General features: G+C 36.9%; 1 protein-coding gene across 5 annotated transcripts in view; it reads right to left on the bottom strand.

Moving 5' to 3' along the window:
• Positions 1-16,899, bottom strand: part of MED13L (mediator complex subunit 13-like) — a 269,139-nt gene that overhangs the window by 48,350 nt on the left and 203,890 nt on the right. For all 5 annotated transcript variants that reach the window (XM_014537703.1, XM_014537702.1, XM_014537704.1 and 2 more), the window contains 5 exons: positions 11,560-11,705; positions 8,486-8,677; positions 7,915-8,103; positions 3,778-3,943; positions 1,421-1,525 (listed from right to left, as the gene is read on the bottom strand). In XM_014537703.1, coding sequence (XP_014393189.1) covers positions 1,421-1,525; positions 3,778-3,943; positions 7,915-8,103; positions 8,486-8,677; positions 11,560-11,705 — 798 coding nt within the window. The remainder of the gene's footprint in view (positions 1-1,420; positions 1,526-3,777; positions 3,944-7,914; positions 8,104-8,485; positions 8,678-11,559; positions 11,706-16,899) is intronic.

Genomic DNA, 16,899 nt, shown 5'->3' with positions numbered 1-16,899 from the left:
TAACTTCAGAGGACAAAAAGAAAAGTGTTATTTGTTTATTTGAACTTCAGGTAAAAATAATTCAAGGTAGTAAATAAAAATATGATATAAATCAGTAAAAGGGTTATTTTTTATAGTGAAAGAAATCTAGCGTAAGGAAAATAGCAAAAAAAAAAAAATAAGATGAAGGAACTAATAAAGTTAAATATACTAAAATTTACAGCCTCCATACTTTCTAAAGGTGAACTAAACCTGGGTTATGAGCTGTTCAAAAACCAGTGTTAGGAAAATACTTTATGTCACACAATTCACAATGGTCTAGAGACAAAAGTATTCAACTGGTATACCACACCTATCCTAAGACTAGAGCTTCTCACATGCTCACAGAGAGGTCCCTTGATGAGCCAATAACTTCTTAAAAAACATCCTCCTTGAAAAATCAATCATGGGTTTCATTAGGCTAATACTTAGAGTATCTCTCAACAGAAAGCTGACTAACAAGGCAGAGCTTGATAAAAGGGGATCAACTTAAGGGGAATCAGGCAGGTGTCAAAACTGTTGTGTAAGTGTACACACACACACACAAGCACACCCCTTCCTCCCAAAGCCAATAAGCCAATTCAATTTATGCCACACTAAGAATCCCATCTAAACTAGAGAAATGAATGGCCATGTTCTAAATATACTTTTTCTCATCTAAACTTTCTATAAGTATGGAGCAATATCAAATGTGAAAATATATACTTTGGAAGCAAAACTACTCACTAAGTGAATAATCAACAGCACAGGTTCTAATAGTCAAGTGAGCAGGGGTAGGTAGGGAGAGCAGTTAAGGCTGACATACACTTAATCAGAACCCTAATGAAAACTCATGACAATAAGATTCTTTACCACCACAAAAAGTGGTAAGTCAAGGAAATATCCAGGAGGAGTGCAAAATTTTCCTACAGAAAACAATTTGGGTTCCTATTCTAATATCTAAATGAATGAGCAACAATCTTAGCCTTGGGCAGGTTTTATTACAAATATCTGCCTTAGTCATCAAAAAACACCAGCACCTACAACAAAACAAATTATCTATAGAATGTATATTTAATCCAAATTCTATTAACTCAAGCTGACTTGTTTACTATTTATCTCTACTTTAAAATTAAGAGTAGTTAAGTAAATTCATTTAAAGGGCAAGAGATTGTCTTGTCAAATAAATGCCTTTAGTTTTGACACAGCTACCCTAAGAAATCCGTGGTAGCAAATGAGTATCAGGGCCAGTTGTCTAAAAGGACTCTTTTCGAGTCCTGACAATAAAACTATATCATCCGCATATAAGAAAAGACCTATCCTTTTCTAACTTACTGGAAGAAGAAGATTTAAAACAAAACAATGGGGAAGAAGGGGTCTGAGAGGACAGGTCAGACGACTGTTCTGCCTTTTCTCCACCCACCTAGAGCAGGAACAGCTGACTCTTTGGGTTGGATCCACAAAATCCCAAGTAGCAGGATTGTTAGCAGGCTCTTCTTCAAGAGTTGGAGTTGACACTTGGCTCCTCCTAGAAAAGGTTAAAAATGTGAGCTGTGTAAACATAATCTCTGGGGGGAAAAATGTTAAAAATATTTACACATTTTACATAGTAATGGTATCCTGCAGATAATAGTTCAGAGCAATCCAAGGTGGGGAGATGGACTACTACTTGTTCTTCGCATCAGAAGAAGCAGGATTCAAAATATATCTATTTAAGTTTAATGCACATTTAACATGGACAGTACACATAGCAATTAAAACACTATCTGGCACTATTCATTGTAACTTTTTAAAAAGCCGCCTAAATTTTGCAGAAATACCCTAAATTTTAAAAAATTATCTTTTCACAGAATCTGTGAATTATATGCCCTCAGTTAGGTTGCTGAAGTCACCTATACAACTCCTGTATTTGCTAGCATTAAGGGCAGCACTCCATACCTGGAATGTGAACCAAAAGACAAGAAACAAAAATATTTCCTACATGTCAGTGACAATTGGTAGCAAAAAGGAGATGCTTATTATTACATAGTGAAAATAAGACTAGGCCAAATTTTTTATTGTTGATTTTGCTACAGCTGACACTGCAAAGTGTTTTGATGATGGCTCTGCAAGGAATTCTCTTGCTCTCCACCCTCAACTGCCTTTCTGGGTGTCTCGCTACCTTGTTCTATGCTGCTGATAGAGGGGACACGGTCTGATAGAGTTGGTGGAGATGAAAGGTTAGTGGTAATAAAAAAAGAAAAAAAAAGGTAAATGAAAGGAAAAGAAAAAGAAAATGTTAACTTGGAAATGGTCTAGGTCAGTGGTCGGCAAACTCATTAGTCAACAAAGCCAAATATCAACAGTACAATGGTTGAAATTTCTTTTGAGAGCCAAATTTTTTAAACTTAAACTATATAGGTAGGTACATTGTTATTAACTTAATTAGGGTACTCCTAAGGCTTAGGAAGAGCCACACTCAAGGGGCCAAAGAGCCGCATGTGGCTCGCGAGCCGCAGTTTGCTGACCACGGGTAGGTATTGCAGATAAAAGGGAAAGTATTATTCTAAAGGAAAGGATCATTTTTAAATGACTAGAGATAACTTTTTAATTCTAGAATGTGACATATGATTTTTCATGGCAATTACTTTAGCTTATTTACTACATCTTCTTCAGCAGCCTATTCTAGAACCAATTCATTGAGAAATAAATATATAGTATCGAATTTTCTAAAAGCTAGGTCCAAAGGACAAGTTTTAAATCTGTATATAAAGGCTGCATAGTAGTCACTAAGAAGCATCTGACTGACTTCTAAATGAATGGAGTTCTTAAGTTACTGGCAAGAATGTCCATATTTATTCTATTCCACAGAATCAAGCTTCATTTATTTACTTGCATCTGTTAAGGAAGTGGACATCTCAACCATATCAAAATAGATATGAAAATAAGCAGAATGATTACCTAAATCCTGATAAATAAAAAAGCATTTATTGACTACTATTGTCATTATTATTCATGCAATTAAAATAATCAACAGTAATCTCTTATAGTCAGTTCTTCCTCTTTTCCAAAAATATGTTAAGGGAGGGAGAAATGGAGGGCAGAAAAGAAGGGAGGAAAGAAAGAAAGAAAAGAAGAAAGGTAAGTTGGATAGGGGAAAGAAAAGAATACAGTTTCCCCAAATGAATAAACAGAAGCACAGAGACTGGTAAACACCCCTCCAATTGTCATTAATTCAGTTCAGAAATGTATTGTCAATTAAAACATAAGGTCAATATAAAATAGAAAACGTGGCAAAGAAGGTAATTTCTCTCTGTAAATAGGAAACATTCATAAATTGGTATCAGGAACTTCAAAATTTCCTGAATAATCAAATCAAGTCAAGTTATCATCTGTATTTTAACATGTTTGCATTAACTTTTATCCTATTATGGCCTGGCCAGCATGGCTCAGTGATCGAGCATCAATCTATGAACCAGGAGGTCATGGTTCAATTCAGGGTCAGGGCACATGCCCGGGTTGCAGGCTTGATCCCCATTAGGGGCGTGCAGGAGGCAGCTGATCGACTATTCTTTCTCATCATTGATGTTTCTATCTCTCTCCCCCTCTCCTTTCTTCTCTGAAATCAAAAACTTAAAAAAAAAAATTTATCCATACTATTATTTTCAAAATAAAGAAATACCTATCTAATGAACCCTCAGGCTTTGTCACACAACAGTGTAATATGACTGACCCTCTTTGTATAGTAATCAAAGAGATGGTTACTAAACCACAATCCAGACAGAATGCAAAAAAACATACTTGGACTGCGTTCTGTTGAGGATGCATTCCTTCCAGACTCGATGGACCATATGATTGTGGAGTTTTAGAGGAATCTTCCCCGATCTCTTTGGACTGTGCATAGTTATCATCCCCCCATCTTGGGCACCTAAGTGACTGACAGCACTCTGAGCACCTCCACTCTCACCTGGAAAAGACAGATAAGTTGCAATGTCATTTTTCTGAAAAGCTAGCTTATTTAACATAAACATTTTAATTGTTAAGACTCATATTCATGTAACTTTGCTCCTGCCCCCTTGCAATAATAACATTCTCTGTAGCTATGAGTAAAATTTGTGACAGTATAGATTTTTGTCGTTGTTGGCATTTTGTATGATTCTTTGTGTTCTCCCTAAAATAGTTAATCACATCAATACTCACATACTCACACTCCCTCATGAGCATAACACCACACAGAGGCATTCCTGCTCAAATGGGGACTGGAAATAACTTACACAGAAGGGTTCATACATCATAATATCAAAGACATAAACATGCATAGACTGTTTTGAATTTTTAAATCCCAATGCAGTAAATAAGTTTCAAGGCAAAACAAAACAGTAGAGGGAACTTTACGCTTGTTTAGCTAAATGGTTGTGTAACAACTGTGCACAGTGCCCTAGTAGGAGAAAAAACTTACTGGCACAAAGCTTTTAACAAGGTCAAATTTCAAATTTGTGTGTGGGACTGTTTGTCCTAATGTCTGACACTATTTATGAAAGTGTAGTACTAAAACATTGAAAGAGGTTGTCTCAACATTTTAATAAAAGGACATTAAAAATTCACTGGTTTCTAACTCCACTTTGTTTCTCCAACTATAGTTGGTATGTCATTCATTTTTTTCTATTATAACCATTATGACTGCTGATAATAGTGATTATTGATTATGTCATGAGTATTTTATTACTTCTATCTCATACAAAACAAATACTGAAGTCAGTTTCCAGTATTAAATATCAATTACTTTCATCTTTTTGATTTCATAAATATATTGTGGTTTTTACTCTGAACAGAAATAGGATGCAAAACATCCTGACCAAAATAATCTATTTTTAGAACTCTGGAAACCTCCATTCTCATCTGAAAAAGAAATCACAAACTAATATTCTTGGCATCAATGCAACAAAACAATGATGAGTTGAATGGTTAGGCTCAGCTCTATTTTTTTTTAAAAAAGAAAGAAACCAACCCCAAGTGCTTACATTCTAAGAAATGGAAGCTTTCTTGTTCCCCAGAAAAGTACTGTTATATTACAAATGAGATAAAGGAGACAAGAAATTTGGTCTTTCATTGCTACCTTTTATCTTAAAAGTTCCCTGACTTGGTTCATGATGCAAAATAATTCATTTCCATTTTACAATGGACTTTCAAATGCCTATTCTAAAACAAAGCAAAGTGAAGAAATAAACAGCAGAAGTAGATAACTCAGTCTTTGCCACCAAACACCCTACAATATAGCTGAAGAGATCATATGCCCATGGAGTTAAAGGAAGTAAGTTATGACCAATAAAGGAGAGGGGTACAGAAAACAAGCCACAGTCTTTTCTGATTAAAGTTGATTCAATGCTTTTCAATAGCTTTTAACAATTTAGCTAAAATGTGGGTGATATCTTGTATGGAACTAAACAGGATTTGTACTCCATGCTGTTAAATGCATGCTGAGTGTCATTTCTTACAAGGGTCTATATAAACAGAAGAGGCAAGATGATGTGCCTATTCACAAGTGACTTCACCAAAACCAATGGCCCTCCTGGGTCCCGTTACTCTAGGCCAGTGGTCGGCAAACTGTGGCCCCTTGAGTGTGGCTCTTCCACAAAATACCACATGTGGGCGTGCACGTAAAAGTGCGATTGAAACTTCGTGGCCACACTCAAGGGGCCAAAGAGCCACATGTGGCTCTCGAGCTGCAGTTTGCCAACCATTGCTCTAGGCAACCCTTGGCCACTTTAGGGGCAAAGTAACCCATTTCGTCCTGTATCTAGAAAACCATGGCAATGCTCAATGTTAGTCAATGCAGAGCGACAAGGCTGAGCAGGACTCTTTCTGATGGAGCAGTAAGAGTTTTAAGCTGTAACTCACATATGATGTACGCATTTGGACAAGTTCATTTTACAGCAAAGATTCCAGTAACTTTTATTTCATTGTGTTTGTTTGTGTTTTGTTTTTTGCTTGCTTGCTTTAGGAAGGAAGCATCAGGGGACTTACTGACCCAGGGCCTAGCACATTGACATTCAGATTTAGAGGGGAAGGAGCTGGAAGATCTATAGCCATACACTCCACACTGAAACTCACCATAAACAAAACCTCTTAATTTTGAGTTATGACACTTAGAGTTCTGAACTTATCCATCAGAGGTCAAGGCCTTATTTATGCACACAGTAAGCCTTCAATTTTAAGTTGAATATAAATTTCACTAAATGCCGGGCAAAATAAATAAAACAAAAAGGGATGACAACTTACGGAGTGCAATTGTTAAAAATACAAACCTTTATATGAAATGTGATTAAAACTTCAAAATACTGATAGTTCTAATCTTTCCTTAATGTATCTTCTCTATGGTGATTATTATAAAAGACTATAAAAGTAGTTTTTCTTTTTTCATTTTAAAGTAGTTAATAAAAATTGTTTGAGCAAATCCTTTCACAAGGAATCATCCAAACTCTCTGCTCTACCAAGTTAGAGCCAGATGCATATTTTTCCACCATCTTAGCAACTTACACAGCCCTTAGAAACAGAGGCCACATGTTGTGCATTTCTGTCTCCCACACAGTATCAGAGTAATTCATGCGTATACTGTGAAACTATTTACACAACTCTGTCAAGTATAATACCTAATACATATAACAACCTTGTAAAGAATGGAGTATTTGTGCCCAGCGGCGTGGCTTAGTGGCTGAGTGTCGACCTATGAACCCCGAGGTCACAGTTCGATTTCCAGTCGGGGCACATGCCCGGATTGTGGGCTCGATCCCTATGTGGGGCATGCAGGAGGCAGAAATCAATGATATCCTCTCATCATTGATGTTTCTATCTCTCTCTCCCTCTTCCTTCCTCTCTGAAATCAATAAAAATATATTTTTTTTTAAAAAAAGAAGAATGGAGTATTTGACAGAGAAGGAAACTGGGGTTCAGAACAAGTATGAGAGTTAAATAAGGTCACTCACTTAAAAAGCTACAGACAGGCTTTAAAATTAGGTGTGTTCAATCACAAAATCTATACTTTTCCCAACATACTGTTTAACCATGAACTTCTATTGAAGGCCCACTATGTGGCAAGCAGTATGCTAGAAACTGAAATATCTAATCCTCATGAAAATTACCATGTTGGTGTGTAACATGCTTGAGAGTGTTTTCAAAGCTTAGCAGCTAAGACTTTTATTTTGATGTTCCTACCAACATGTGCACATTAAATGCCTATAAATAATCTCATTTCAGCTCAAGTATGATGAATATCTTTTCCTTAGTGACTAGATCGCCAATGAAAATCAACTACCACAAACTTTAATATACAAAATATACTATTCAACAAAAAGGCAAAATCCTCTCAATTTAAACAATTTCTGAATTTTTGCATGAAGGAAAACTGTTTGTCAAGATTTTCACATTTTGGATAACATTTATCATTAATGGACAAAGATTACTGACAGGGCAAAGCATTTATTCAGAGCTCCTGGATGCTGGCCTAACTTTATCAAAGTAGAATAAGAACTGTCCAAGACACATCTCTGTCTGGCAATAGTCAACTGAGCAAAAGTTCCAGCCACTTTCTGATGTAGTGTTTTCCATTTGTTTACAACAAAGAAGCAGCCTTCATCTTATTTCCTGACAGTATGTATGCACATGCACACACATGTGTTAAAAGGGACAGATGTGTGTGTAGAACTTAAGAGAAACAACTAAATTATTTAACTGGATAATTTAGAGACTAAAATTCTGAAGCACATACATTCTGTTTGTTTAAATTTTTCCTTTTCCATTTTGTAAAATTCCCGTGTTACCCTACTTCCACCTCTTTCACCAGGAATTTCTCAAGATGAGTTTTCTCCCTGTCCTATGGCAAGGGAACTAGATGATTTTCTGGGATCGCATTCACCCAGAACATTCCTGGATTGTACTCACCTGTGGCAGCCTGTTCTGGAGAGGTGGGCGGGGTAAGAGGCATCCCGCAGTTACTTGGGTCCTTCACACTACCAAGTCCCTGCTGCCCAACTGAAATATGGCCTCCAGCACTGGCAACGCTCTGAGGAACTGGGATGTCATTCTGAGAGATCAGAACAAAAGCTGAAGGATAAACCATCCGGACACCACCTGTAAGGAAAGAGCAAGGAGAGAATCAGGGCTGAGAGAAAGTTCACACTAGACTGCCAACTTTATTATTCCAGTGGTCAGAGTCAAAGCTCTGGTGAGCATGGGATACTCATTAGGTCCTGCAAAAAGTGATATGTCTCATTCTTCCATAAGTTAATAGCTGCTTAACCATGTGTTCCAAAATTATAATAATAGCATTTGGAATCCAGGGACCATTGGTGCTTCAGGCAAGAAAACTATTCAGTATAACCACTGTGTCAAGAGAATTTTTAAAATGGGAAAATTATGGAGATTATTTTTGATGAATCTAAGTGATTATCTTTTTTAAATTAAGGAAGATGAAGAGAGAATAAAGTTCTTCAGGCAAAATATTTTCTCTTACCAACAATTACTTCGACTGCCACAGGGAAATCATTGTCGTATCCCAACTCCTCCTCTTTCAATTCTTCTTTCTTTTTCAGCACCATTGGGTAGAAATACTGCCATTCCTCTATCAACTTACGGGTGGCTGGGTCGGACATCTTGTATGCTTGGCCTGTTAGCGTGCCGTTTAATCCATAAGGACTTACCAGTACTGAGTCAGGGAGGAGAAACATATGTTACAGATCACAGTAATAATTCCTACTTAACTGTTGTGGTATTTTTAGATTAAAGTATAGCATCATTTAATGTATATTGCTCTTTATTTGCTAACTCCTTTCAAAGTGTGATTCTTTAAAGTTTTTAATTTTATTACTTCTTATTTATATGCCTCTCAACTCACATCAATTTTTGAAGGAAATCAAATGGGGGAGATTTAGTAATATCTGAAGCTATAGCGACACACAGTATATGAATTATCTGTATGTTAAAGCTTATACTTATCAATTTGATAATAGCTTATACAAAATAAACACTGAGTCTTCCATAACAGAATAAAACCATTCAACACAACCCCAAAACTTGCCAAGAACTTGAACACTCTTCCTATGGTTCTTGATACTTCCTAAAGTCTGTGGTAACCAAAAAATTATGCATAAATAAAACTTCTATTAGCAGAAAAGCCTTAATTTATCTACTATAAAATATAATGCTTTATTATTCAGGCATATCTCTACTGTTTTAGAGATCTGTTGATAAAACAACTCCAAATAAAATTTATTTCATTAAAGTAAGGGATTTAAAATCCTTCTTTCTCTTTCAGTAATTGACCTTGATGTCATTTTCACTGAGCTACACACAAAAATGTAGTTAACACAGTGCTGTGTATAACCCAGCCAGTTCTTAGCCTCGGGGTATTTCAACCTTCCAAATAACACTTTTCTGGGATAAAGAGGTCACTTTTTCTTACTCCTAATTAAAAAAAAAAAAATCACAGCATAGTTATTAAATGGAGTATTCTTTTTCTTTTTGATGGCTTTATTTAACAGCTGGATGGTATACCACATCAATCAAGACAGAGATAGCTGTAGACATCACATATTTATTGGTGCCTTTATGCTGTTCCTCACTGATTCGAATGGGCTAAAATTACTGATTCTAAACACAGTTAATCAAGGGCAATTTTCCTATATTAACACTTCTAGGAAATTCCTACATCAATATCATTATGTTCACTACAGTTCATCTATAGGCCAGCACCTGCCCTAAGAATGTACCTCCTCACACTAATCTAGGGAAATAAGCAGGACAATGTCCCACAAAGGTTTTCTCTATGATTTGAAGCATTAGCAACAAACCAGTAAGATTTTAAAAATAAGTGGTCTATAGGGACCTGGTATTCCTAAAAGTATCCTTATCAACTTAGGTTAGTTACCTTCCCTTATGACTAGTAATTCCTTTTGTAACCATAAAGAAATGCTTTTATTTTGAGTGATAACGTCTAGAATGAAGTCAGATGGTCCTCAGCACCTTCACAGTCAAGAAAACATAGTATTTAAATAATTTTGACAATCCATAATATGTGCATAATGTATAACTCTCAAGTGTACAGTCTGAGAATTGGGCTGTTTTTGTATAGCAGCCCACACATAAAACACCCCAAATTACAGAATAATAATGAACATAGTTTTAAATACGTTGCAAGTGGGAGGTAGGGGGAAAGTAAGTAGTACTTTAGGGCAAGAAACAGATGCTTTTATCAAATTAAATCAGAATCATCTGTAGAAAACCAAAAAGGCAATCATAAATAATATGGAGGATAAATATTCATATTTATCTAATATAACAGGCAGTTATATCAATAAAAATACTTCAGTCATGTCTGTTAAAATATCAGTGTTTTACCATATGGTTCAATCTAACATTAAAACATTTTAAAGTTTATTCATAGAAAATTCTGAATTCCAACACAAAACTGAAGATATATAGAATACACAATTACAGAAAAGGGACATGAGGTTGTTTTGGTGATATTTCGGTGATAAGCTGAGAATTAATAAAAATATGAATGTCTAAAAAAATACAGAAAAAAATATGAATGTCTATTAAATTACAACCAAATGCCTATAATCAATGTAGCCTATAATTAAGAGAAAATAATAAAGTTATTACCATCACTGATTAAATTATATATTACACAACTCTAGAAATATGATTTTGATTAAAATTTCAAATACTAAGTCTAATAGTGATTATCTGCAAATGATGGCATTCTTGAAACAGTGGAACAAACAAAACAATAAAAACCTTTAATTTATAAGGATTATGTTTTTCAAATACTTATTCATCTTTTTTTCTGCAGGAATTCTCTACATTTTATTTCTCAACTCAGCTTCACATAAGACCACATTGTATATGTGATAAACTTTCAACAAAAACAAATCAACAAAAAACCAGCAGGCTATTATAATTTAACTAGAGGCCCAGTGTACGAATTCGTGCACCAGTGGGGTCCCTCGTCCTGGCCTGCGGGATCGGGCCGAACCCGGTTCTCTGACATTACCGGATTGCAAGAGGGTGCAGGCCAGGCCGAGGGACCCCACCAGTGCATGATAGGGGCTGAGGAGGGACGCGGGAGGTTGGCCAGCCGAGGAGGGACTGCGGGAGGGCTCCAGGGCATGTCTCGCTCAGTCCCAATCTGCTGGACCCCACCAGCAAGCTAACCTACCGGTCAGAGCGTCTGCCTCCTGGTGGTCAGTGCACGTCATAGCTACTGGTCTACGGGTCGACTGTCTGCCCTCTGGTGGTCAGTGCACATCATAGCGAGTGGATGAGCGACGTTAGCATATCATTAGCATATTACGCTTTGATTGGTTGAACGGCCAACCGGTCAACCAGACACTTAGCATATTAGGCTTTTATTATATAGGATTGTGAAATGTTGGTCTTTCTTCTTCAGAAACTGACCTTTATGCTTACCTTTAAAATGTCCATTAAATATAATATCTCATTCTGCAAAACCTAACTGGGCAGATGGCTGGCTAGCCAGTAAGGTGGAGGGGGTGGGCGAAGAGCAGGGCATCACCATTTACTTACCTTGAAATGGTGCAGGTGAAGACTGAGCCATGTGTATATGCTCCTCATTGATCAAATAAATTGGCTGGTGTTGGGCAATCTCCACACTTGTGCATACATTACTTTCCCCATGAAGAAAGAATGTGAAAGCACAGGACAAATGTTCACTGGAAAAGAAATAATGAGAAACTCAACTCTACATTTTGATATAAAATGAATGCTAGATACAAGAACTACAGATGGGATATAGCTTTACTTTATCAACCATTCAGCAAAACTTGCCTCTGATGATATTAACAGCATAAATTTCCAGTTGATTGTGGACAAGTAATATGACAATAACTTGTTGGCAACTAACTAAATTAAAGCTGCCAGATAAGTCTGAAAAATTAGTTATGTAGCATTGTGAAATTTTGAAAGCTGTTGTAAAGAATGCTTCCTGTTTCATTTGCAAAAAGTCTCCTATGCTGACTTATACATTCCTGGGAACAGAAAAAGAATGAAATTTTTCTACCTTCTCAAGTACTAGTATCTGAACTGGCTTTTAATTGAGTCTAGGGACAATGACAAAACAGTTTTGCTTAGGTTTGGTATGTTATAACAATAACACCAAACTTACAAGCTTACAACATTACAGTAAGGTTAACACTGTTGACTTTAAAATAGCAATTAAAGACAGCACTATATATAAATTCCTAATATACAGCTGCTAAGGTAAAACAAGTGTCTAAATGAGCTGGTAATCTATTATATTTATTTTTGCAATTTACTTCTGATCACAAAATTTTATTAAAGCATTCAACACATCCCTGTTTTCCACACAATTAGCTAAAAATTCACAAAAATCATGTGTCCTGGAAAAAATAATTTCAAAATTACTACAGTGGCACATTATTTCAAAGTTGTTAACTTTGGCCCTAAGCCAGCCATAACATCTCCACTTTTCAAGACAGCTCACAAGAACAATGTGCCTGATGAACCAAATCACTGAAGGCGCCAGGCAACCATGTAAAAATTCATCGCCAAAATTTGCTTCTTTTCAAAAGTTCTTTACAATATTATAAAGTGTATTTTGAGTGCCAGTCAAAACATTAAATGTTAGAAAGTATAAAATTATAAGGCTTTACGGAAAAATTAAAATAAAAATGATAAAATGTCCACTCCATCACACAGCAAAGCATATATATTCTTTCTTGGCAACTATCTTAAGATAACCTGAGAACATTTTGTGTTTTACTAGGATGTGAAGTTTCATCAATAAGAAACACCTAGTCTTGGCATATGGGTATTTAGCACAATACAGTAAATAAGACAGTAACTATAATCTTGTAAGAATTTTAAAAAATTTAAACATCCTCTTTATACCATACTTTTTATGTTTCAAGTTTACAATAAGAAAATAATAACAACACACTGCCCTTTCTGTATGAAAACTACACTATAAACAGGTCATCTTTAACAAACAACATTATGCCTGGCACATAACAGGATCAAAATATAAGTTAATCTGGTTAAATTTCCATCTGTAAAATTCAAGAAAGAGGTTGATATAAAATGGATGCTTATTTGTACCTACGATCCCATGTAGTCAATAGCATTTTACAAACAACTGGGTTTTAGATATTGAGGGTAGTACAGAATACATTCTCTTTTCCACTGATTCTCAACTGTTCATAAAACAATGCTAACCAACATTTATCCACCAACTAGTAAGTGCAAAGATTGGTGCAAGGAGCCTAAAGTGACACTGAATACAACATGGCCCTTGCCCTCAAGGAGCACATAATCTAATAAGATTGATATGAACACACATCAATAAAATAAAACCAGGAGAATACAGAAACAGAATGAAAAAACAAAATGCTATAGGGATGCTAAGGCATACTGATTTGTTCAATCTCAAAGACCCAAGTGCTTCAAGAAGACAAGAACCAGTAAAAATAGGGTTTTAGTAGTACAGAGAAAGAAAAAGGTAAGAGTCACAGCATGTGGCAAGGAGTAGAGTAGCTAAGAGCAGAATATAGCTTGGAAATTCTAAAGAAGGAATGGCGTGACAGGATGGGAAAGGAGTCTGAAAAAGAAGTCAGAGGTCACCTCTTGAGACAACAAAGAGACTTGTATGTGAAAAATACCAGGGAGCCAATTTAAAGTTTGGTTTTAAAAAGTCAGCTGAATCTACAGAATCGTGATGAAACTTCAGAACAGTACTCATTTGAATTTGCTGTGTCCCAAAAGATACAGTAGAGAAGCACGATTGAAAAAAAGTAGGAATTGAATAAATGAACTATTTTTTATATTGATAACTTTAAAAACAAAATGTTTTAAAATTAAAACAACATAAGAAAAACTGCAAGTTATAGTTGAAATATAACAGAAGCCACCAATCTATGTATATAAAAGGCTAATATGCAAAGTGTCCCCTTGGGAGTTCGACTGGGAGTTCCAACGCTCGCTATGATGTGCGCTGACCATCAGGGGGCGATGCGGAATGAAGGAAGACCTCGGCCGGCAGCTGGAAGGCCCCGATCGGCCCTGATCACCAGCCAGGCATAGGGACCCTACCCGTGCATGAATATCGTGCACTGGACCTCTAGTAATTATATAATTTTTGGTTAAGTTACTAACACCTTTCTGATGATAGTTTCCTTATATGTAAAATCAACTGTTGCACAAATTGCTGGGTCCCCCAGAAGTTCTGATTCAGGAGGTCTAGAGCAGCCGTGGGCAAACTACGGCCCGCGGGCCGGATCCGGCCCATTTGAAATGAATAAAACTAAAAAAAAAAAAAAAAAGACCGTACCCTTTTATGTAATGATGTTTACTTTGAATTTATATTAGTTCACACAAACACTCCATCCATGCTTTTGTTCCGGCCCTCCGGTCCAGTTTAAGAACCCATTGTGGCCCTCGAGTCAAAAAGTTTGCCCACCCCTGGTCTAGAGTGTGCCCCACGAATCTGCATCTGTATCCAATTCCAAGTGATGTTGCTGCTACTCCTAATCCAAGGACCACACTTTGAGAACCACTGAATTTTGATGGTGCCTAAATCCCTTTCCAGCTATAAAATTCTACTTTTTCTAAGATTATGTAAAGCTAGAGGGCAAGGATGACAATACTGAGACTGGAAAGTGAAATTCCCCTTTGACCTAGCAATATCACTTCTAAGACTTTATTCCACAGAAAAAACTATTATACAGTGATTGCATATAGCACTGCTTGTAATAGTTAAAGACTAAAACAGCCATTATGTCCATCAGTAAAGGACTGGTTAACTTCACTATGACATATCCCTACAAAGTAATACTGTGAAACCATTTAAAAGAAAATGATCACACTTATATGAGAAAATCCCAACATAAACTCATAAATATGAGACAAAAATTATGTGACTTGGAAAAAATGCATTTTATACAACTAGAGTTACAGATATTGAGGGTAGCATAGAGTATGCTCTCTTTTCCACTGATTCTCAACTGTGCGTAAGAACAAAACTAACCAATATTTATCTACCAAAGCAGTGTGTGAATAACTTACTCCCATTTGTATAAAAATGGGAAAGGGGGAAATATGTGCATACACAATTTGCTTACAATGGCATAAAAAGTCTCTGGAAGGATACACTTTAAAAAACTTAATCATCTTGGCTGCCTTTGGGGAATAAAATGGCATGAATGGTGGGGAAAGAGAGAATTCACAATAGTCTTTTGTACTTTTTGAATGTGGGGTCATATATCACACAGAAAGTAATGGAGGCAAGATCTGAAGGAAGCCCCTGCCTCCTATCCTTGTGCTTGTTGGCCCAACTAGAGGAATCCAAGGTGTTTCATTTTATCATAGTTGGCTCTTAGTTGAAGCCTGGTAAAATCATCTTTGATTCTGATTCTGTTATCCAACATACTACTTGATCATCAAGCCATCAATATCTTTATCCATGTCATTGCTAAAAATGGTGAAAACACTACACACGGTGGATGGAATATTGTGTCATCTTATCAGATAATTCCTGAGTTAATTCACTCATTTACTATCTCTTGTCTACAAAGGATAATCACAAAGATTATGTCAAATGTCTTGACAAAATGCAGATATATAACAACTGTCATATTTCTCTGATCTACAAATCAACCTAACTAATAGTAAAATTCAGGTAATCCTACATAATAAAAGGCTAATATGCGAATTGTCCCTTTGACCAAGAGTTCGACTAGGGGGCGGGGCTGGCCCACCAACAGCCCACGGCCCCTCCCCTTGGCCAACCCTGCCCCTGATCGGAACCCCCTCCCCGTTTGGGGCAGGGCCAGCCTGCCAACCGCCTGTGGTCCCTCCCCCCAGCCAGTCCCCTCCTCCTCCCCCCAAACAGGGCGAGGTTGGCTGGCCTACCTCCTGTGTCTCCTACCCCTGGCCGGCCCAGCCCGATCAGCCCCAATCAGGGTGGGCCGGCCGGACCCCACCTGTGTACTAATTTGTGCACCGGGCCTCTAGTCTAATATAAAAGCCATCCCCACCCTCATTTTACAGATGAGAAATTAGGGCTAAAAGTCCAGTTTGCCAATGACATTCTTAGAGGCACAACTGCAACCAGACGTAAAATTTAATGTTCTTTCCTCTAGCTAGCTTGCTATAAATGGGGATATTAACTATTATCCCTACCACCATATATTTTTATATAAGTAAAATGAGATCACATTTGTGAATGAATATTAAAAACAAAGGGCTCTACAAGTACAATTACAGATATAATGTTAGAGAGTATTATGAGGAAGTTAGGAGGTAAAAGCTATTAGCGCCATACCTGTTCTTCTTCTCACCTATAAACCATTTTTATCTGAACTCTTTAAACACTCAACTTCATCTATTTCATACAAGCTCATCATTTGACAACTGAAAAGGGATTTAGAGATGCTATAGCTCAACCCCTTTCTAATTAATTCATGGTGAAGGCAGGTCTGTGCCCAAAGTTACACAAGCAGTTCAGAGGACAGTTGGAATAAGAATTCAGGTCCCACTTCTTAACATAGTGTTCATAGGACATTCATGACGTTCTACCTTAGACCAATACTACATTCACCCCTAGAGAATACATGCATTCGTCAACATGATCACACATGTAACTTAAACCAGCCCCTGCACCATCTACACTAATAAAAGAGAAACATGGTAATTAGCGAACGACCGCTACCCTTTTCATTGGCTAATCAGTGAGTATATGCAAATTAACTGTCAGCCAAGATGGCGGCCGGCAGCCAGGCACTGAAGCGAGCAGGGAGGCTTGCTTGCTGCAGACTCCAACGTTCCCTGCCTAACTTGCCAGCCTCTCAGTTGCAACTCTAAGCAACTATATACTATGTTGCAAATAAGAAG

Source organism: Myotis brandtii, unplaced genomic scaffold (assembly GCF_000412655.1).
Source record: "Myotis brandtii unplaced genomic scaffold, ASM41265v1 scaffold181, whole genome shotgun sequence".
NCBI classification, from domain to species: domain Eukaryota; kingdom Metazoa; phylum Chordata; class Mammalia; order Chiroptera; family Vespertilionidae; genus Myotis; species Myotis brandtii.
The sequence above is the reverse complement of the archived record's forward strand: the minus strand, read 5'-3'. Positions and strand labels throughout refer to the sequence as shown.